The sequence below is a fragment of the Lactuca serriola genome, chromosome 1 (assembly GCF_051521515.1).
Source record: "Lactuca serriola cultivar US96UC23 chromosome 1, Lser_US96UC23_V15, whole genome shotgun sequence".
Classification (NCBI taxonomy): Eukaryota; Viridiplantae; Streptophyta; class Magnoliopsida; order Asterales; family Asteraceae; genus Lactuca; species Lactuca serriola.
In genome coordinates, this window is record NC_136408.1 from 52,720,177 (window position 1) to 52,744,279 (window position 24,103).

Sequence of the window (24,103 nt, forward strand, 5' to 3'; positions counted from 1 at the left end):
ATCTTCATGTGGAAAGCTTGTTCCACAGGATTTAGGAAGACTATAGTTGTCGTACTTTGACATCTACAAAACGGGAGAAAACAAATTCAAGTTAGTTGATTGATTAAGTCCTTAATAAATCACCCAAATGAGATACTAAGGCTAGGACCCAACACAATACGCTACAACCTAGAAAAGGGATGTCGTAATCTAGTTGCAGAATATTTGAAGGTAAGTGAATGACGATTCACTAATTTTCCACCATGAAAAACGAAAAACAGTTTAAGTTTTAAATCTATTGAAAATTCCTAGATCTTTTGAGATTCATTGAACCTTTCAATGGCATGTCTAAATCTCGATATGCCCCTCTAGTTTGTGATTGGGATGCCGAGGATCACAAAGCGGGTGAGAATAACCATGCAAACTTACATGGTGCCCCCACATGTTACAGTCACCTATTCGATGTGCCGATTAACCTCACACGCTCCACCGAACTATGACTAACATTGAGTCACCCTTTGCTACCTTTGCTTAGACCCATTTAGTGTGCCGGTTAACCACACACACTCCACTAACGTCTTTGCAAGGGTACAAAGTGTAATTTAATGGAATTGCATCAATTCACTTTTGCCTAGAGTAACTAAGATTGGGAATTTGTAAAAACATTTAGTTACTTTTGTACTTCATTATACTTATAATGGAAGGTTTCTGTCCTATCCCACCCGTTCGGCTAACGACCCTCCACTAGTCAAGAGTGCGGTGGATAAGAGTGGATACCCATTCAATCGCCATTTTATAGGCAGTTTCCTTAAACACCCCTTATAGATCAGCTTCGTGAATGAGGCCTACTAACGGTAAGACTGACTTTTTACTCATACATATATATAATGTTAGACTTTTAATGTTATATATAGTATAGGGTGTATTTTACACTTTTAAAATACTAGATGGTCAAATTTAATAATTATACTTTTAATTTAATTAAATTGTAAACCAAAACTTATGGTTTATTAAATCTCTTTTAATTATACACCTTAATTAATTAATAAAACCATAAGGGTGCGATTTGAACTTTTTCAAAACAATACTAGGGTTTTACAATTTAACATTTCTAAATTAAACTTTTAATCAACTGTTAAATTCCAAAACTTGAGGGCAAGTTTTGAAACATTTCAAAACTATTAGGGTTTAGAATTCAAATATTTCATGCAAGCTAATGATCAAATAATCCAAATAATTTAACATTTATCAAATAAGGCAACAATTATCTAATTAGATGACCAAAATCTTTTATTTTGACAAAGATAATCATAAGGAATCAATAAAATTCGAATTTTATTAATTTTAAACAAATATGGCAGTTATCCTAAGTCAAAATAGGCAAAAATCCCGAAACAGCCTCCTTCTGACGCTCGAACTCGCCGAGTTCCTCTATAGACTCGCCGAGTCCACATTGGAACTCGCCGAGTTCATCAGGCAGGGAGCTACAAAAACGATTTTTTGAAGCTTGAACAAATAACCAAGGCATCAATACAATAGAAACCAATCAAGGCTCTAATACCACTTATGGGTTTTGGCCGTAAGAACATCCTATGTACTCATGCAAACCCTAATGCTTGGATCTAGGTTTCTCTATTGTACATGCAATTCATACAAGACTTTAAACCCTAGTTCTAGCATAAAATTAATCATATTAACATGTCAAAGGGTTTTAGATCTTACCTTGATTGTTATGTAGCAATAACAATCTCAAATCCTCCTTGTAATGACTTTAGAAAGCTTAGAGTCACAAGTGTCACTCCTCTAATGGCTCACAAACACCAATAGCAAGAGGATGAAGAACAAGGAGAGAGAAGGTTGCCCAAAAACGTCTAGAAACCCTAAGGATTCAGTTGCCCGCGTTTGTGGTGCCCAAGGGTTCCTTAAATAGTGAGGCTATTAGGGTTATCTAACAAGGAAACCCTAATTTGGATGCTTAGGCCCTAAGCAACCCATTGACTCCTTCCTTAAAGGCCTAGGACGATTTCTAATGGGTTTCCCCATAGAATTCGTCCACCCCTTTAATATGGAGTCCATTAGCTCAATATTTAACTATCATACAATTGACAGTTCTAGTCCCTTAAGTTTAATTAATGTCTTTTAGCCACAAACTTAATTCTTATTAATTCTTGGCTAATATTAATTAAACAATATGATTTCTCCTTTAATATATTATTCTCATAATATATTAATAAATCACAATTAATCCTTTCTCTCCATAATTCATCCTATCAAGTTGCTTTGGTGAAGGCAACCCAAAAGGACCATGCACCATCGGGTCAAGTACATACCAAAATAGTTATGGACTTAGACACTAACCCAACATATGATTATACTTATAAATAAATTTTGTTTTTATATTATTTATTTATCCTTGCAATGGCGTGTATGAAAAATTGATGTTTGTAAGTTTCTATTTTAGAAATAATGGATTTGATTCTTAATTATGTTATTTGTGGAAAGGTCAAGAGTTTACCAAATAAGGAAAGTTTCTCATCGCCCAAGATTCAATTGGGTAGAAACATGGAATCATACAACAAGTATTGCATGATGAATGAGAAGTTTCATATTTGGAAATTAGACTAATTTGTTGACAAAGTGTCACGTAAAGGACTAGGAGATCAAGTACACAAAAGTTGTGTGTTGATCAAGTCCACCACAAAAGTGACAAATATATTCGTCATGATTTACTAAAGGTTTAGTGGATATGATTATACTTATAAGATTAAGTATAATTATGAATTGATTGAAAGAGTTTGAAGAATCAAGTAGGCAGAAAGATAAAAGTTTCTCTATTCTAAGAAGAAGGGAGAGTACCTTTTATTATGTTTTATGATAGATCTTAATGATTAAGAACCATATCTCAATTGATCCTTTAAGTGAGTCTTAGTACAATTGTATGTCTGAGAAGAGGAATCAAGAATTGAAGAAATGGTTAAATCAAAAAGTCAATCATACTTCGTTCCAAACCAAGTCCTAGAGTTAAGATTGTGACCTTGAGTGACAAATCTTAAGAAGGTTTATAACATTCATCAAATGTGGAAAATGGTGATGTCTAGGATAAGACAAAGACCAACTAGGACCAATTTTGTGAAATGTTTAGTCTTGATAAAAGATACACTAACTCTTGAATATTTGCTGAGAAATGTTTATTGACAAGAGAATCTTATATGTCAAGGAGTCAGTGGGAGTCTTAATGGTCTTGAAAAGTTTCAAGAACTAATCAAGAATAAACCTTATCGATCATCACCAGCACACGACTTGAGGTTTACAACCTATCGTGTTGACACTATCTTGTTTCTGTGCCGTTCCAATTAAGTTAATTATGCATGTAAGTTCTATGAGTTCTCATTTGAACACATAAAAGGCAAGCACCTTGATCAATGAAAAGTACATTGATAAGAAAGGGTGAGCTGCTTAACTACTTGGAAGACATGGAGGGCATCCGTGTTACCATAAGGCAAGAAGTCAAGATTAAGAAAGTTCAGTCAATATGAGTTTAAATTTGTTGTAAACATTGGTTTTGACAAATTCGCATGGATAGGAACACATACACCATTAAAATCTAATTGTCATAAGATTTCCTCCTTCATGAGGACGACTGTGAGGAAATGCTTTCACTAAGAGAGATTTTAAGAAGATAGTGATTGGGAAATTGTATTCTCGAATTCGATTATGGTTACAGTATCCCTTTCCATGATTCGAATTGTGAGATTTGGCAATTAGTCTAAATTGTTTAGACACACATATGAGCTATCTAAGGCAAAACTGTATAAGTTTAAGAAGCTTAGATAAAGGATTATCAAAGCATTAGAAATATGAACTTAAGAAATTCAATAGGAATTGTTCTCTGGAAGTTAAGCTGTTTCTGAATACATGTCAAAGCTAGTGGGACCATAAGATTTATGCTTATGAGATAATAATCATGATAGTGGGAGCATAAATGTTGTGCTTGTATGATTATTAAGGAAAGTATTGCAAGTTAGCAATATTAATTATAGAAAACAAGAGTTATACTTTGCAAAGTCGTAAGGGTTAAATAGTTGTTTCGCTATAATTAAGGGAGAGAATATTATGCTTCATTTCAAATCTAAAGGCTTAGGTTGTGGAATGTTAATAAATTTAGTCAAGGATACATAGAGCGTTCTCAAATTTCGATTATGATTATGGCATCCCTCTTCATAGTTCGAATTGTGAGAATGTGACACATCAATTATTATGACAGAAGATTGATAAAGTATCAGATCTTTATGCATCGTGTCCCATACGCTTCGGGTAAAGGATCGATTGCAAATGCTACAATATTTGACCATTCTAAAATTTTCCAAATGTCTAGCGTGTTTAGAGGGAAAAAGGACAAGAATCGGTTTTGACTAAGATAATTAAACAACTATCAAAGGACGATCCAAAGCTCGCTGAGGATTGGTCGCTTGTGAGTAGTTGGAAGTATGATATTGGATGGACCATATCGACATTATTATGAATAGATAAGATTCTATTAAGAATAAGTTGTCATATGGCAAATATGGAAATGTTTCCATATTAGGAGTTGGATATTGAAAATCTGTGTCTAGATTAGAAATTTTATGCAAAAGGATGTTCAAAGGAATGTACTTTGAGTGAGAGACATCATGTCCATGGAATTGTATTGTAACAATCTCAAATAGAGGACTTTGTAATTTCATTGGCAATAGTCATTGTGACTTTTGTGCTATGGCATTACAAAAGGATCATTGCATAAAATGTTAGAATCTAGCATATTCTATAAATGGCAAGAATTTGATATTCTTTCACTTGTGAAAAGGATTAGGAATTGTGAAATGAGTATGATTGGAAATGTGTTCATTTGATCTATTTCACAAAGTAAGAACCGTAGGTAAGCATTGTGTGCATGCTAAGAGCATGGGACAAGTGTAGTAATAATTCAAGTAAGAAGTTGATTACCCGAAACAACAAATAATGAGTAATTGATATGGTGATAAATAAAAGGTGTTTTATTTATACTCAAAGGTTTGATACCATATAGGATTAGTATTATTCTTGTGTATCACTTTGCATGTTTTGACTTCCAGAATAATTTAATTGGTTCAGAACAGTCAAATTATTCGAACGGGCCACAGTCGTTCGTATGTTGGAAGTAGGTACGAATGAAGACTGTCGTGAATTGGTGTGTAGATTGTCTAAAGTGTATTAGACATAAGCAAATGTTTGCTGCAACGTTCATGAGTGCTTATGAATATGATTTGAGCATTGGATTAAACCCACGCTCACTTGGATCACTTCATGGATTTTATCATGAGTGATTGGTGAGACGATAACATCTTATATTCTTGAAACCGAGATGTGTGAGTTGTATCTTGCGAGTCAGTTGCACATTGATAATATGTAAATGCACCAGTAACTTGGTGTTATAAAACATATTGTTGTGTGTGAATTATACTTATACGAGTTGACATCCCACTATCGGTTGCTAGCTACAACCATCGATTGACAAGTCGAGCATGGGAGTTGGCGTTTCCTTCACTAATTCTTTCATCACGTCATCAAAAATGTGGTGTGGGCTTTCAACACAACTTTTCAGTGTTGGTGATGGGGTGTTCGTAACAGTTCGGTTTTGAGCTTATTATAGATCCCGGATTTGCCTTGTTATTATATAGAATCGATATTGGGTTATATGAGGCTTTTGTTCAATTATACTAGTTGAAAGAGACTATAGGTAGTGGAATAGCTTCTGACCCAAAACGATAAGTTTCAATATGAAACATCCTAAAAACGCACCCCAAAATTTTCGTTTTTAAATCATTAAGAAACCATGGTTATCTGCATCACATAGAAAATATAAGTCATGTATCTCAAAATACCATAAGCATCTGTCAAATATATCAGAGTATAAATATCTCAGGCTGAACAAATGGTGTGTGCACTGCAATTATCCCGAGCTCTTCCCCTTGCTATCAAAAGTACCTGAAACCAAAATTGAAAACTATAAGCACGAAGCTTAGTGAGTCTCCCCAAGCTACCACATACCATACACATATCACGTAATCACATATCAACATATCATGGGCCCCACCCAGCTACATCGGGTCGTGCCCGGTATCGGCTCTGTCCGGCATCGGGCCCCGCCCGGCATCGGACCGCATCTGGTATCGGGCCCCGATCGGCATCGAGCAAAGCTCGGCATATGATCATATCTTGTAATACACATAAACATAAGCATAATCACCTAATTACAGTCATGTAAACATTCCTCGGGCCCCTCCCGACATCGGAACGAGATCCGGAAAGCATATGATCATTCCTCGGGAACTGCCCCGGTATTGGACCAGAGTCCGAAAAACATACAAACATACAAATACATGCAGAAATCACAAAGACAACATCCATACAAACATTCATCAGGTACCACCCCGACATCGGGTCGCAACCAGGAAAACATATTAACCTACATCGGGCCCCGCCCGACATCGGACCTTAGTTTGGAACATACTAACATACATAAACAGGCCGACCTTGGTGCCTTAGACCCATTCCTATAGGAGAAGACTCGCCTCAAATGTCGGGTGAAATAACTGAATGTCTCTGCTCCTGCAACCGGCTCTACTCACGCCCTGAACAACACAACCTCTTAGTTACTCTTCCTTCCTCGAGACTCCTTCACGGGTCAACCTTGGTCAAAGTCTAGGTCAAGTTCAACGTCAACACCTGGTCCAAGTTAACACCTAGTCAAATTCAACGGTTAAGGTCAACAGTCCATGTTAATGTAACTCGTCGAGTTCATCAACTGGCTCGTCAAGTTCCTTCAGAACTCAGAAACCGAAAAATAGGGCCAACTCGCCGAGTTACCTTAGTAACTCGTCGAGTTCCTTCAGAACTCCGAATATCGCAAAAACCAAAGTCAACTCACCGAGTCCCCATGCAACTCGTCTAGGCCATGAAATGTCCAAAATATCGGGGGGAAACCCTAACCACTCGTCCAGTCACCCTATCAACTCGTCGAGTTCATGCAGAATCCAGAAAATAGGAAAACCTTATTCAACTCGTCGATTTGGCTATCCAACTCGTCAAGTTCCTTCAGTCCATTTCTTATTTAGTCACTTTTAAGCTAAACTAAGGCTCTTAATTGAAGATCTAGCCTCCTAGGGCATAGTTACCACGTAAAGTTGCAAACTTAATGTGCATGCTAGCCTCACATGCTAAAACTAAGCTAAAGATAAGGTTTAGGTTATGAAAAAGGCCAAAGCTTCATAAACCTTGAGGCTTTATGTCAAAGAGGGCCTAAAAGAGTCCAGATCTGAAGTTACAACTTCAGATCATGTTCCAAACCAGAAATGACCCTCAAAATGCTAGAAATGGCTTTAAGCCTTTCGATGAGGAGATCTAACACTAGGATGATCAAGGTAATGACTTGTTACCTTCCAAATGATGCCATGATGAAGTAGATGATGGGTCTACAAACTCCTCCTCGTTCCTAGCTTCTAAATCTTCAAGATATGCACCAACAACACATTATTAGGCTCCCAAACATTCAAAATGGGGTTAGATCACTTAGGGTTTGCTTCTGGACGTGAAAGGGTAGTAAGGAGACTGGGAGGAGGGACTTAAGGTTCTTTAAATATGGTACAAACCCTAAAAATTAGGGTTTTCATTTCCAGCTCCTACTCGTCGAGTTAGGTCCTCCAACTCGTCGAGTAGGAGTCAAAACCCATGCGGTCTGGCCTACTTCTACACGACGAGTTGGGGGCACCAAATCATTGAGTAGGTCTTGAGAATTATATATTAACTTATGAAATTTCATACCTGGAAGTCTGGATGTTATAATTCTCCCCCACTTGACTCAGACTTCGTCCTCGAAGTATGCTGCCTCAAATAACTTTGGGTAATGCTCTCTCATTTCCTCCTCTGGCTCCCAAGTCAATTCCGAGCCATTGCGGTGTTGCTACTGCACCTTCACCAACTTTACCCTCTTGTTCCTCAGCTCCTTGGTCTTCCTGTCGAGGATGGCTATCGGTCTCTCGATGTAGTTCAGGATGTCATCAACCTGAATTTCCTCTATAGGCACAATCACAGAGTCATCCACTAAGCACTACCGCAGCTGGGAAACATGAAGGTGTTGTGGATCTGGCTAAGCTTTGCTGGAAGATCCAATTGATACGCCACCTTGCCCACCCGGGCTATAACCCTAAAAAGACTGATATACCTGGGGCCCAGCTTGCCTTTCTTCCTGAACCGGATGACACCTTTCTAAGGGGACACCTTTAGGAGGACCATGTCGCCCACTTGAAACTCCAAGTCTGAACGACGCTTGTCTGCATAGCTTTTCTGTTGACTCTGAGCAGTCTGGAGCATGCTTCGAACCTGCTGGATCCTCTCAGTGGTCTTGAGTACTACCTCTGTACTCCCCGTGACCCTATGTCCAACCTTGCCCCAACATATTGGGGTCCTACACTTCCTCCCGTAGATCATAGTGAAGGAAGGTCGGTCTATGTTGGCGTGGTTACTGTTGTTATACAAAAATTCCGCTAAAGGAAGATACATATCCCAACTGCCACCGAAGTCCAAAACACATGCGCGCAACATGTCCTCGAGAGTCTGAATCATCCTCTCGCTCCGTCTATCCGTTTGAGGGTGGAAAGTGGTGCTGAAGTGGAGACGAGTATCCATCTCGACGTGAAACCGCTTCCAAAATATGGAAGTGAAACGAACATCTCGGTCTGACACCACCGAAACGGGCACTCCATGACGTGCCACTACCTTGCGAACATAGATCTCGGTTAGCTTCTCAACCGATATACTCTCCTGGATTGGAATGAAGTGAGCACTCTTGGTCAACCGATCCACGATGACCCTAAATCGAATCTACTCCATGTGCGGTCCTGGGAAGCTTTGTGATGAAATCCATGGTGATGTCTTCTCACTTCCACATGTGAATATCCAACGGTTGCATCTTGACGTGAGGTCGCTGGTGCTCGGCCTTGACCTTCCTGCAGGTCAAGCATCGCTCCACATACCATGCTACGTACCACTTCATGCAAGGCCACCAATAGTCAAGGCGAAGATCCCGATACATCTTCGTCGCCCAAGGATGGATGGAGAACCTCGACTTGTGGGCCTCATCCATCAGAATCTATAATAGCCCGCCCCAGTACGGGACCCAGACTCTCCCATGCAAGGTCATCAACCCATTGTTGTCATAATTAAATGAGGTCACCTGGCCTATGATCCGTTCACACTTCCGACGCTCCTCCTTTATACCCTCGACCTGCGCCTCTCGGATCTGCTCTAGCAACGGAGTAATCACGGTCATCATCATACATATGTCTCGAATCGGAGCCGTCACTAACCTGCGGCTAAGAGCATCGGCCACTACATTGGCCTTTCCTGGGTGGTAAAGGACCTCGCAGTCGTAATCCTTCACCACATCAAACCACCGACGCTGCCTCATGTTCAGATTCGGCTGATCCATGAGGTACATCAAACTCTTGTGGTCCGTGTAAATGATACAAAGGACCCTATAGAGGTGATGCCACCATATCTTTAGGTCGAAAACTATTGGATTAGGTGTCTAAGCCCAAAACTATAATTGGTATGTACTTGACCCGATAGTAACATGGTCCATTTTGGTTGCATTCACCGGAGCGATTGATAGTAACATGGTCCATTATGAGTTATGATTAGTTGGTTATAGGATATGTGATATGCTAGTTATTTGTGGTACTCATATGAAAGACCTCAGGGGGGGGGGTCCCGAGGCACTTATATGTAAGACCTTGGAGGGTTTCCATGGCATTCTAGTATATTTGCTTGTATGGTTTTTTATTGTAAAGACCGTGTGGGGGTTCCTACGGCAGGAAGACCATGTGGGGGTAACCATGGTAGGAATACCATGTGGGGGTTCCCATGACAGTTAGTTAAGACCACGTGGGGGTTCTAGTGGCACTAGGTGTAAGACCCTGGATGATTTTCATGGCTTCCTTATACGTTTGTATGCACGACTTATATGGTTTATGTAGCTTTTATAGCTAATATGATTTTGTGATTATGTGGTTTGTGTGGGGTATGCTCTGGGGAACTCACTAAGCATTAGCTTACAGTTTGTTGATTGTTTCAGGTACTTCAGAGCCTCAGGGCAAGGGCAAGGTCTGATGGCGCGACATGCACTCTCACAGACGTTTTTCTTTTGGAGCACTCTGATATTTGAAATAAAATTTGTTGATGTATGAATTTGAAAACAATTGTGTTGAGATTTTATGGATAATTAGAACGATTTGATATTTTGAAAAGGAAAATTTTCTTTTGAAAAGTGGGTCGTTACATTTAACAAAATGTCTCATAGCTCAGCTGGTTAAAACACTTACATCTTGTTGTCTCGTTCATAAAATGACCAGGGTTCAAAACTCTATCCCCATGCCTTTTGAGATGGTTTTTAACTAATCATTTTTCTTATATTAAAGGATCGTTTCTTACTTTAAGCACAGGACCATCAAAATCAACGGATCGGCTGGCGTCGACTATAGGGGAGTATTAGTCGAACTAATTGTCAACCATGGTTTTAGGAATCTCATTAGTCTTTAGTTAAAATTATTGTTAGTAAATCTCCATAATCATACTTATTTTATGTGTATAAATAATAGAGTTTGTAAAATAAATAGATAATCGAGAATTATACACTTTTAGAACATCTCTAATATAGACTTTTTTTATAGCTTATTATTATATATATTATGGAAATTGTTCCTTAGGAATAAAGTTGGTAACATGTTGGCAAAAATAGTCCCTATTTATGGGTATAAGTGCAATTTAAGGCTTGATTTTTATAACGGGTCATTTTTTGTTCATATTAATTTTTTTGTTGACCACCTATTACCCTTGGAGCACATAAATTATTTCATTTTTTATATATTAATCATTCAATATATATTGAGTAGTCAATATCCTTAAATGTTTTGTATATTGTATATTTATCCATTTATCCTTTAATCATATTTCATTTATGTAATATAAATTAATAACAATTATATAATATTTTCAAGATTTTATAGATGTGATGTATTAATTTTTTGTATTATTTTTTCCGAACAATGTATTTTAATTTATTATTTTTGAAAAATATATTATAATATTTTTAATTATTTAAAATATGACATTTGTTAAAAAATGATTATTAGATTAAAACGTTTATAAAACATTTTATATAGATAAAGACAAAACAGTTAAATTTAAAAAAAAAAAAAAATAATCATTAAAAATAGTATTTAATTAGAAGTTAAATTTAGTGGAATTATAAAGTAGCCAGAGTAGTAATAAAAATTTGTCATTAAAGATAAAGGGGCTAATAAGAAAAAAGCTAAAACAAAAAATAAAATGGTTGGAAATGAAGGGTCTAGTAAGAAAAAAAAAAGAAAAAAAAAAAAAAAAAAAAAAAAATATATATATATATATATATATATATATATATATATATATATATATATATATATATATATATATATATATATATATATATATATATATATATATCAAACTATGCACATGGTTATGTAAAAGGTATACACATGAAGGGTTTTCAAGTTTCTAACCTACCATGTGGGTTAGTGTTCTCGAGTGTTCTCGAGTGGAATTTTATTTATTTATTTAGATTATAACTTTTATTTGATTAAGTTTATAATGTATAAGTAAATTTGCTAGATGTACTATAAGCAAACAAAGAAAAAAAAAGTTAGATGGAGTTGCCCCTCTTATAACTTTGGTGAAAAATATATGTTAACTTTTTAACAAATTCTTTATTATAGTCCTATTAACGATAGTCATATTTTTATTTTTATTTGTTTGAACGGTAATATAATAAATGGTAATTATTCATAATTGTCCTTTTATATATATATATATATATATATATATATATATATATATATATATATATATCTCTTTTTTAAACAATTGTCCTTTTATGCAATCTTATATGTTTTAAAAGGTTTCAACTATTTTTTCAAACATTCATATAACAAATAAAAACTATAGTTTTCAGCTATATGATACCAACTACTAGTTTCCAGCTTCCAACTACCCGTTAGTTTTGCAACACACACACACACACACATATATATATATATATATATATATATATATATATATATATATATATATATATATATATATATATATATATATATCGTTACGAAAGTGGTTAATGGTCAATGAAGCTTTACCTCTTCCCATATTATATGAAACTAGATGAATCCCCGTGCGTTGTGCGAGAATAGATTTATATAGTTAAAATAATAACATTTACCAAATTATTATTTAATATTCCTACTTTGAAACAAAATGTTAGTAGTAAAGCAAACATATAGTTAACATATTAGTTTTATTAAACATTATAGTTTAACTTTTAAGCCATTGTGATATATACGATAATTTGATAATTTTATAAACCGTTTAAAATTGTGTAAATTATATATCAAATGAATGATAATATAACGGGTAACAAAACGTATGAACAAAAATATGAACTGCAACTTTTAGTAACATAAAAATAGAAAAGCATCTATTATAACATTTGTATTAAAAAAGATATATATATATATACAACGAATAATAAAAAATATGAAAAATAAACACTATAACTTTAATAACATAAAAACACTAAAACATATATTATAACATTTATATTAACTCTTCATATTTAAATCATAAATCTCTTCAAATACATTAATGTTTTTAATGAGCAAAACTTTACAACCTTATAAAAGAAAGGAAAATAAAAAGTTATTAGTGATTACTAATTAATAATCAAAGTTAAAAACTCTTGAGTTTTAACTAATAAATATACATAAATTAGAAAACTCTTGAGTTGTAATGTGAGTTTCAAATGAATGCGGTACTTGGAAATGTATTATTATTATTATTATTATTATTATTATTATTATTATTATTATTATTATTATATTCTTCTAAATAGTTGGTTTTGATGCATCATTTGAATCCCTTCAATTATTAAACATAAAGATATTTAATTATAAATTTATAACATACATAGGTGCATATACATGTTAAACAAATCACACACACACACACACACACACATATATATATATATATATATATATATATATATATATATAGGAGTAGGATCAAATGAGAACACAAAAAAGTTTAAGAACACGAGAACAAAGTATATTCATTTGCGATTCCATGTATTCATTTGTAGAGAAATGATAAATTTTTACGCCTTTAATTTCAATTGAAGAGAAAAGACATATTCATGTTGATTGTGCATAAAAAATTATCATTTCTCCATAAATGAATACATGGAATCACAAATGAATATACTTGTTCTCGCGTTCTCAACCTTTTAGATGTTCTCATTTGATCATTTCCCTATATATATATATATATATATATATATATATATATATATATATATATATATATATATATATATATATATATATATATTCGTAAATGTCATATGTAATTCTTATGGTAGTAATATGGATAAATTACTTTCATATGAAGAACATATTATGATAACTCTATCATAATTACATATTAAATGCTCAAAATTATGTTATCTTTTAAATATGCTATTTAGGATAACCCAACAAAAAAAAATATAAAATAAACATAATCAAAATAGAAAAACTACAATCAAATAAATAAGAGCAATTGGTGGTTGAATATATAAATAAAGATGTTACATAAACATACATTTAAATCAAAAGAAAAAACTAACATTCGTCAACTTTGCTCAAACAAAAAAAACTATATCCATTTTATGAATATTCTTTCTTCATTTAACACCATTCAACCATAGAAACTTGATGATAATTCTTCACTAACCTGCATTCAAAATATTTTTCTTGAAAAAGAAAAATCAGAAAGATATTCCAAGCAAAACATTGATCTTTGGAGAGTCACATTCAAGACTGAGTAATACACACAAATCACATATAAATATTAAATGAGAAACTAAATATAAAGAAAGAATAGAAATGTTTCATTTGTTTTGGTTGAAAGAAAAAAAAATCATATTACAATTACCATCAATGCGACATAACTTATTTCTTCAAATCATCATATTTGGATCGTGAATGCTTCAACTATATGAAAACTTTTGAATCACAATATCTTCAAATTCTTCTTACATGTAAGATTTTATATAACACGAAAGATACAAAAGATTGACATTTTTATAGTAAACTTTTCAATATATGTTAATTAAACATAATATAAGTTATAAAACTTTTAAGTGTTAAATCATAATTAAGAAAACTTTTGAGTTGCATTAGTTAAAAAAGGGGGTTTCAAATGAATGTGGTTTGAGAAAGTTAAAAAGAAAGGGTTTCAAATGCATGAGATTCAAGAAAAAATGCTAGCTTTATAAGTATGTATGATATATGTGAACTCGGCATAGTCTACATCACATTTTATTTGTTGAATACCAAGGGAGACAATAATACATTTTTGCATATCGCTCACCTAATAAACGTTCAAGAAAAGTTAAACAATATCATTCATACCAGCAAAATCGTGGTCGGTAAATACGAATTTCATGCCTTCAACATACTTAAATGAACATCGAATAAATACCCGTGAAAATGTAGCTCAACCATCATATAAGGATATCCTTGATCATCGTCCATCGTATAAGATAACTGGATATTTTTTTTTCCTTTAATCAAAGTAGTAAGGTGTTGTTTGTTTTTTGTCTGCAGATCTTCTTGGCCTCTTTTGTTTGCGCCGCACAGACATTAGGCTTCACAGACTGTTTGTTTTTTTTAAGACTGCAGACCAAAAAAGGTTTGTGCATCCTCTTCTTGACGCAGATGTGGATCAGAGTATTCAAAGCTCTTCAGACATCTTCTAACCTAAAAAATACATATACTTTTGTTGTTGTTGTTGTTTTTTTTTTGAACTTTAATTTATTCTAACTTTATCTATGATAAATAAATTGAAAAAAAAAAGTTACAATACTTAAAGGGAAAAAAAATTGATAACACAATCATGACCTTTGTGACAAATTTATAAATAAATATTTAGTTACAAAATAATTTGTAAGTTGTTTATATAGATATGCAAAAAAATCATAATGGGTGTGTTTGGAAAATATTTATGATCAGTTTTTAATTGATTTAATTGAAAATGTAAAATAAAAACTTTGAAAATTTTCATTTAAAATCAAAGTTTATTTCCATTGATGTTATGTGTTAAATTATTTTATCTCTAATTACAATTTTAGGTATAACTTTACGATTAAAGTTTGTTGGTTTTTATCAAATATATACGATACTTCTTACTATTTTATTTTCACTTTTTATACAATAATGCCTAAAAGTTAATTTACATTTGTGAAATATCTATAATAAAGTCATAAAATTATCAAAAAAACTCTTTTAAGCTTTTTTTAAACAGTTTAATTAGATTTTAGTTTATTCTAACACCATACATACGTTAAAAAACAAACATTTTTCTTCTTTCAAACTCCAGACGTTTGATCCACCTATTTTACTGCATATGTTTGCAGATATGGTCCACAGACTGCATACATTTTGCCTCTGAAAAAATAAATAATACCTAAGTGAATATGTTAAAAAGAGGTTAAGTATTTTTTTTTGTTTGCTTCAATCATGGATCATCATCAATGTGTGTAAACTGAAAAGTACTCATAAATTGGTGATATTATTTTTCAACTCATAATTTGAAAGTTTAAGGATCGATAACACTAAAAATATAATAATAATGACAATTTATATAAATTTTTTTTACCATCTATATAATTGTTTTTTAACAAAAATGGAATGTTTTTAAGGAAACAATTTGAAATATACTATCATCAATGAAAATAATTGTGCAATTTTTTATTAATTACACCTTGTTTTTTTAAATTTATTTAAAAAGTGATCTTGTGATCATATACACATAAATTCTGTGATTATATTTATTCATTTCTAAAAGAAAAGAAAGTAAACGGTCAAAATTTAAATCGGCGGAGATAGATCTTGACGTTCGATACAGATCCAGACATACAGTAGGTCGTCCGTAGTCTTGTTCATATAAATCCAGTTATTCGATCCTGCATTTAATGAACTGGATCCGGTAAATCAACCAACATTCGATCCCGATTCCCCCCAAAACTTGTTCTTGCTTGATTATCATTGATTTCAATATTCTTATTGCTCAGGAGAGTACAAAGTGTAAGAAATGGATAACAACAGCCCTCCATACCACAAGGAGGGCTCGCCATTGCCAACTACGATATCCAAAACGGAAAAACAACGTTCCAGATCATCATCAAGATCTTCAGTACCTTCAATCTTTTTCGCTTTCTTCTCTTGTCTCGCTTGGCTTTACATCGCCGGCAGGTATCTACTTCTCTATGTGCATTCGTGCTTCATTTAGTATCTTTTTGATATTTTAATTACTATGAATTTGGAAATCTTGCTTACCATGAAGTCGCAACCTGTAAGTGTTAGATCGAAATCCGACTACATCTGGACTAATAATTTGCAAATCTCACTTACTATGAACTTACATAGTTTCAAAAAAAGTAAAAGTTTTAGGGTTTTTATTTGATGTGATCATGTCATTTGTACTTCCTATTTTACGACTACTATGCTGGTGGAAATTACTCAAATTAGATTATTTCTTGATTCGGTGAATGAATTTTGTGAAATACAATTGAAAAATAGTCATGCTAATTGTGAACCTAAAAGACGTGCTATCTTCATTTGATCTTACTAGGTTATGGCAGGATGCTGAGAACAGAAAGGTGTTGTCTCATCTGCTTATGAAGAATTCCGCAGAGGTTTGCTTTGAATCTAAAATTGCTTAATTGCTTTATATATTATACGCTCCATTACAAATGGATTTCTTCTATTAACTTTTTTGGTGTGTTTGATATCAGAGACCTAAAGTTCTTACAGTTGAAGAGAAGCTCATGGTCCTAGGATGCAAGTAAACTTTTGGGTCTTTCTAGTCTCTCTTCTTTCAAGCCATTTCCCTTCTTTTTGTATTATATTTATAATCTCTAGAGTTGCCTCTTGACATGTTATTTCTCTTTCTGTTATGGATATTTGCTCTCAGGGATTTGGAGAGAAGAATTGTGGAATCTGAGATGGAAATATCACTAGCAAAAAGTCAAGGTTTCCTCAAGGATCAACTGAAACAACCTGGTTTCTCTTCCAGCAAAAAACTTCTTGCAGTTATTGGTGTTTATACTGGATTTGGGAGTCGATTAAATAGAAAAGTTTTCAGAGGCTCTTGGATGCCAACAGGTATTAATAATTGAAATATGTTCTACTTATTTGTTTGTTTGCATAACTTTATCACTGGTCTTTTTGTGAGAAGTAAAATAAGAATAATATGCTAAACCAGTTGAGTTCTACAGGTGATTCTTTGAAGAAGCTTGAAGAAAGAGGAATTGTCATACGTTTTGTCATTGGTCGGAGGTTTGTTTCTGGCCTTAATTTTGTTTTTCTTTTAAATTTCTTAAGTAGGAGCAATGACTTATAAAAAACAGACTTACAAAAAGAAACTAGGACCTATACTATTCCACTACCCTGATTATATAATAACCCACTAAATCAGCTAAAAGCCTATATTTGTCATTTTGTTAACTAACCCAAAATTAAACAACCCTTGAAATTTCAGCCCTAATCGGGGTGACAGCTTGGATCGCAACATTGATGAGGAAAATCGTACAACAAAAGATTTCTTGATTCTTGTAAGTTAGTAGGTTTTATCTTGAAGCTAATCTAGTTTCACAAATAATACTTTAAAACATCATAACTACCACTTGACTAATTACCTAAATACCCTTTCCCTTTCTCCTTGTAAGTTAGTAGATTCGACTTTTGAAATGTTTGATTCTTAGGATAATCATGAGGAAGCAGATGAAGAATCATCAAAGAAAGCAAAGTTCTTCTTTAGCACAGCAGTTCAAAATTGGGATGCAGAGTTTTATATAAAAGTGGATAACAATATCGGCCTTGACCTTGGTAAGAAGGTTACTGTTTACTTTGTATTTTTTATCATATATCTTTATAATGTAATAATGTTTTTGTATTTATTAATTAGTTTTATTTTCCTTTCTCAGAGGGGTTAATTGAACTTCTTGAGAGTCGCCATGGTCAAGATAGTGTTTATATTGGATGCATGAAATCAGGTGAAGTGGTTTCTGAAGTGTAAGCTAAACACCCTTTTAACAAAGCTCAATGTGTGACATGTATTTGTGCTTATGTATATAATTTATTTATTTATTATTCTTTAAAATTAAGTATATGCTTATCAATTGTCAGGGGAAAGCCATGGTATGAACCAGATTGGTGGAAGTTTGGTGATGAGAAATCGTAAGTTTTTATTGGCCAAATTCATCAACTTTAATATTACAGTTATGTCCATTCATGTTTATGTAAGCTAATGTGACTAAAAGGGTATTTTTGTCCAGGTATTTTCGGCATGCATCTGGGTCACTTTTGATTATATCAAAAAGATTTGCACAGTACATAAACATAAACAGGTAAGTTGTCCTTTGCAAGATGTAAATGTCTCGGTATAAAGACTAAAATACCCTTCATCTGATTCTTGTGAATCAGTGCTTCTTTGAAGACATATGCTCATGAAGACACATCAATAGGTTCATGGATGATGGGCATACAAGCAACATATATAGACGAAAACCGTGTTTGTTGCAGTGGTTCTCAACAAGGTAAGTCATCTCTTTCACATATCTAATTTAATTATTTGATTAATATTTAATATTCAAACATATTTATTGATTAAATATATTTGTTCCCAGATAAGGTGTGTTCGTTGGCTTGATTAGACTCTCAAATCATGGTCAAAGTCAATTGTTTACAGAAACAAATTAGAAATACCATTTGGTCAAAGTCAAATACATGCAGGAAAACGTACACTAGGTATATGAACAAACACAATGGAGTAAGGAGCAACATTAATTGGACTTGAGAAGTTTTGTTTTATCGGATTCAATGAAGGTATAATCCCTGATGAATTTACAATCAATTCCTTCCCATTTAGCAATACTATTTGGCTATGCAAATCTCCATTTTTTGCTGTTAGATGATACTCTTCTCTTATAACCTCATTAACTTTAGGATTTCTTCTCATTTTAGAAAACTTTGTTCTTTTTTGTTCTTTCGGTTCTTTTTTTGTTGTTTGTGTGATTATTTTAATGGTGTTTATAAAAGAAATCCCGACATTTGTTGTTTTAATACCGTCTAGGTTGATCAATAGTAACGTGATCCCCGTCTGTAAAATTTGAGACCATTTTAAGTTAGTAAAGAAAACAAGAGGTAAATTTTGTTTTTTTTTCTTTTTAACCTTTTTAGTGTATTACTTACCGAAGTCTTTGAGCAATGAGCGTATGAACGTATTTTGTTTGTGCCACTAAAATTTGTTGATAGAACATGTCTTCCCATTAGCCGGTGCCAAAGAAGCGCACTGTATAGTGACGAATAATTTTCTATAAAACTCTTAAATCTGTCTGGAAACAAATTTTAAAAATTAAAATTGATAAAAGTACCCATAGTAATCAGGATTTGGGACAAATGTGGTAGTGTTGAGAAGTCCATAGTTTCCTCCTATCAATGTTTGTCGACAATATGTTGTCGTATTATATGTAGAAGCCATTCCAAGTTGATCCAAGTACCTATTTCGATCATGTTAAAAACTCAAAAATAGCAATTAAAAAAAGCTTCATGAGGACGTTTACGTCTTTTGCACAAACGAGGGATGGTGGGACAAACAGTAGCATTATGTCCCTTTTGAGTTTGACATCATTCTACTGTCAGTCCAATGTGCACGCCAGACACATTATAATCTGTTTTGTCGGTTATATACCGTGCAACAAACAAATTGAGTTTTATGAAGAGAACCTACCAAAAGCCAAATACAAAAGCGTTTGTGACAAGGTTACGACCACTATTATACGCACCACCGGCTTCACCTACCCAAGCAACTGTAGAAGTCCTGGATTTCTTCAAAATATTTTGAAGATCTCTAAACGGTTGTGATCCTCCATCAAGATACGATGGGTTGAGTATCTTTTCAACCAAATGAGCGTCGACACCTATTTATAACATATTTAAACGGATCTGACATGAATATATTTCGATTATTTATGTTTTTTTATAGTTTTTACCTGGACCAAGATTATAAATGTGTTGAGTGATCACTTGGAGGGAACCCGAGGCTTCTGTTACATACACATTGAACCAATTTGCATCAAAGAATCCTCCGGGGCCAAGAACTATCGGTTTTTCTTGAGATCCATTGTATATCTTTTGCACTAAATTTTGAAGGGAAATTGTATCCGATGCATATTGTTTTGCTGCAACACTTGTTCCAATCCCCCTTCCACTCAGTTCATTTCCTGATCATTTTCATTCAGTTATGATCATGTTATATGATATACATCTATTCTTATGAGATTTGAGTATTATTATTGTTGATAGAATTTGATTTGGTTGTTAAAATATAAGTCATGAAGCAACAACCTACCAAGTTCCCAACCATAAATAACATAGCCATTGTTCACAGTGTATCTTATAAGAGCTTCTGCATTGCTCAAGTCCCATGATCCAAACGTCGTACCATCATAGCCGATTTGTCGGCCTGTTAGAGCATTTAAACCGAACACAACCTTTGCCCTACAAAATTTCGAGAAAAGTAAAATTGAAACTCATGGTTTATAAAGTATAGTTATCATATTGATTTGATCAATTTATCTTTGCATAAATTATTACATTAACATCTAAAAAAATAGAGTTCTAGATTAGAAAATAACACTATAAAGTAGAAACTCATAGTTTAAACATTTAAAAAAAATGAAAAGTTACCCAGAATTTTTAAAGAAAATGTTGAGTTGATCCCATCTTGACATGGTCAAGCAACCATTGGTGAAGCCAAAAATCAGACTAGTGTTTTTGGTGAAGTTGTCACATGGTCCCTGATCTCCAGTCCTTTGGTACATCACCTTGTCTTGCAAAGTCCCACCCAATCTAACTTTCAAAGGAGAAAAGGCTGCATACCACACATTCACACTCAAACTAAGATACTTTCAATTTTAAGTTTTTAACTCGTGTATAAGTAACCTAGCTGCTCAATCTAAAGATTATGGGTTGAATAACCGGTTACACTACCAATATAAGAGAGAGAAATCATTATCTAGGTTTTATTGAGATTTCTTGTACGCACCTTTGATTGCATTAAACAAGATTTGGTTGTTTAGGTCCTGTTGAGAAGATAAAACAATTAAACAATGGCTTATATGAAGATATAAGAAATAAGTACAAAAAAGTTTGGAATAAATGTATATCGTTCATATCCGGGTGTCACAAAGCCAATTAACGACCAATTTTCTCCATTTAGCTTATCTTTATTAAAGGATGCATGAGTGATAAGGATGATGAGAGATTCATGTCTTTTGCATAGATGAAAGAACGAGAACAAATTAGTTTCCCACATTTTTGCAATTGTTGTTTTATTGTCATCAGTTTTAAAGTCACCCATTGTCCCATCTTTTTTACAATTTTTGTCTTATTGACATCAGTCCAAGTTTTAGTCTAAACTAGAATTAAGACTCGTGAGTCTACACAGACTACACTAGAACTAGAACTTGAAGTCATTATCCTACCATTTTGTAATTTTTGTCTTATTGACATTAGTTTGAGTTTTAATCTAGACTATAATTGGGACTTGTGAGTCTAAATTAGAACTAGGACCGGTGTGGTCTAACAAAAATTGCAGTATACATCACTCACCAGATTGAGAAGAGAAGCATTTCCCCAGCTACAACTTCCATAATCACATTTTTCTTGTGGCCACCAATCTAAAGTTGCACATATGAAGTCTTCATCAATGAAACCGATGGAAGTCGTCCCGTTTATGTTTACACTCCCCTCGACAACACTTGAAGTCTCAACACTTGATGAAAGTGAAACAACCATTTTAGAGCTAAAACAAACCACGGTTAACAAAAGTAACAACATATGTAAAATAAGCAATACACTCATCTTAACATAACAACTCTTTAATCTAGTAAAAAATGTTATTAAGTTGAGAAAAAAACAAAACAACCGAATGAATATAGGAACAACAAACTAAAACCACCAATTAATGCATTATAACATTTTGGCTTGATTTTAATGTTGCAATGATAGTGTGTGGGTGTGGGTGTGTATTTTATGAGATTTGGTGGTGTACATGTTGAAAAACAACCACAGTTTCTAAGTCAACCGTTGCATGTTGGGTGTCTCTTTCCTGTACATTGATTTGCATACAATATACTAAAATTGTTTGTTAACTGGAGCAATACTTGTGATTTTTTTGCTTTTGAAAATAATGATCATAGAATAATTTTATGAGGATGAATCGATGATTGTATTATTTCAAAAACTATATGATTAGATTTATATGATAATTTTTTTAGAACAATATAGGATATGTATGAAGTAAATGACATTCCGAACAACTTTTGATCCTTTCTACGTATTCCAACATATTTGACAAACGTGTCTAACAAGGAGTTACTAACAAAGATGTCTTGGGTTCTATCTCAATCATATACTAACCCGCCATTCTAGGAAAAAAAAACTTAAAACTACATTTGAAAAATCTCAAGGATGGTAACACCTAAAACTTATTTAGCATTTATAATATATATATATATATATATATATATATATATATATATATATATATATATATATATATATATCAAAACTACTTGAAGTTGAATACAATTAGTTGTGATTCCAATCTGTTAAAGATAAGGTCAATGATTGATGAGGTTTTAATCGGTGAGAAGGACCCAAGAATAGTAGGTTACCAAACTATTTTTAAAGAATACAAGTAGCAAAATAATTATTTATCATCATGTTATATAAGGAATATTTGATATTTTTATACTAGTTTTAGAAATAGGTTGTATTTAAATCCCAGTGATCAAGATGAAATGTACGGACAATCGGTTTAATAGTAATGGGTCATTACTTATTAGTGACATGTAATTGTTAGAAGTATGTAAAATATACTTTATACTTTATATAATGATATTTTGATAAAATTTTACTTATTACTCAAATGATGTTACGGTTTAACATGACCATATAAATAATAACTAGATGTAAAATATTTAGTCCAAAAAATTAAAAATTAAAAATAAATGAAAGTTTTTGACGATCAATTCGCTTTAATTTATAGTGTAGTTAGTGTAAGAGCATGATTCGCTTTAATTTTTAGTGTAGTTAGCATAAGAGCATGATGCATTCGCAGTCAAATTTGGTAGGTGAGCTGTTAAACCCATTGATCCTAGATCAAACATACACTTTTGGGCTAATCACAAAACTAGAATAAAAAGGCATATCATCGTGTTGTTTATGTAGACGAGTTTCATACAGTGGTTGGAGGGCATGTAGAAATTATTATTTTCTCATTGACGTGGGGTTATATTTGTTTTTAATTTTGTTTATTTAATAAATGTGTTGTCTCATTATGAATAGTTGTAAAAAAGGGTGTACTTGAGTGTAATTGAATTTATTGGTCCTGAGTTTAAGTTTAATGGTGTTATGCATTATTTGTGATTTGACGATACAGATGTCATAATACTGCAGAGGAGGTTGTTGTATATGGTCATAAAAGCATCGTTTATTGGAGTTTTGGGTAAAGCATTGCAAGAAGGTTTTATAAATTAATTATGAGTTAATGTTTATAAGTTAAATATAAGAAAAGTTGCAAGTTAGGAAAACAACTTTTTTTTTATATGATGGTTATCTATTATGATAGGTAGAACTTTTACTATTTAGGGGGTGTTTGGATAAATAATTGTTAGCTTATTAGCTTATTGCGGTAGGAATAAACACTTTTTTAAAATGTGTTTGGATTAGTTTATTGCGGTGGGAATAAGCAATAACCAATAAGCATTTTAAGTGATTGGCAAACAAAACAACTTATATGAATAAAATGATCAATAAGCAATAAACATTCCTCCCCCCTGCTTATTAAAATCAGCTTATTTAGTTTATTCCTACCGTAATAAACTGATTTTTAAAGACTCATATCC

At 33.0% G+C, this 24,103-nt stretch overlaps 2 protein-coding genes across 4 annotated transcripts; one reads left to right on the forward strand and one right to left on the reverse strand.

The window, feature by feature from the left end:
* Nucleotides 1-15,983: 15,983 nt before the first annotated feature.
* LOC145088414 (hydroxyproline O-galactosyltransferase HPGT3-like) lies at nt 15,984-19,176 on the forward strand. 3 transcript variants are annotated; one of them, XM_079026771.1, is made up of 13 exons: nt 15,984-16,116; nt 16,202-16,382; nt 16,762-16,825; nt 16,925-16,974; nt 17,104-17,294; nt 17,408-17,468; nt 17,671-17,743; nt 17,894-18,017; nt 18,116-18,203; nt 18,318-18,368; nt 18,467-18,538; nt 18,615-18,727; nt 18,818-19,176. In XM_079026771.1, exons 2-13 carry the CDS (start codon nt 16,222-16,224, stop codon nt 18,838-18,840), a joined length of 1,071 nt encoding a protein of 356 aa, XP_078882897.1. In that variant the 5' UTR covers nt 15,984-16,116; nt 16,202-16,221; the 3' UTR covers nt 18,841-19,176. The 3 variants fall into 3 exon arrangements, with proteins under 3 accessions (XP_078882897.1, XP_078882907.1, XP_078882900.1); XM_079026781.1 differs by lacking the exon at nt 18,818-19,176 and having other exon boundaries at nt 18,116-18,184; XM_079026774.1 differs by having other exon boundaries at nt 16,055-16,382.
* On the reverse strand, nt 18,740-22,216 carry LOC145088406 (heparanase-like protein 3). The gene is made up of 9 exons (XM_079026763.1): nt 21,804-22,216; nt 21,238-21,274; nt 20,880-21,063; nt 20,542-20,690; nt 20,183-20,413; nt 19,921-20,110; nt 19,565-19,690; nt 19,383-19,482; nt 18,740-19,290 (listed from the first exon to the last, which is right to left on the reverse strand). Exons 1-9 carry the CDS (start codon nt 22,053-22,055, stop codon nt 18,910-18,912), a joined length of 1,650 nt encoding a protein of 549 aa, XP_078882889.1. The 5' UTR covers nt 22,056-22,216; the 3' UTR covers nt 18,740-18,909.
* Nucleotides 22,217-24,103: the final 1,887 nt, after the last annotated feature.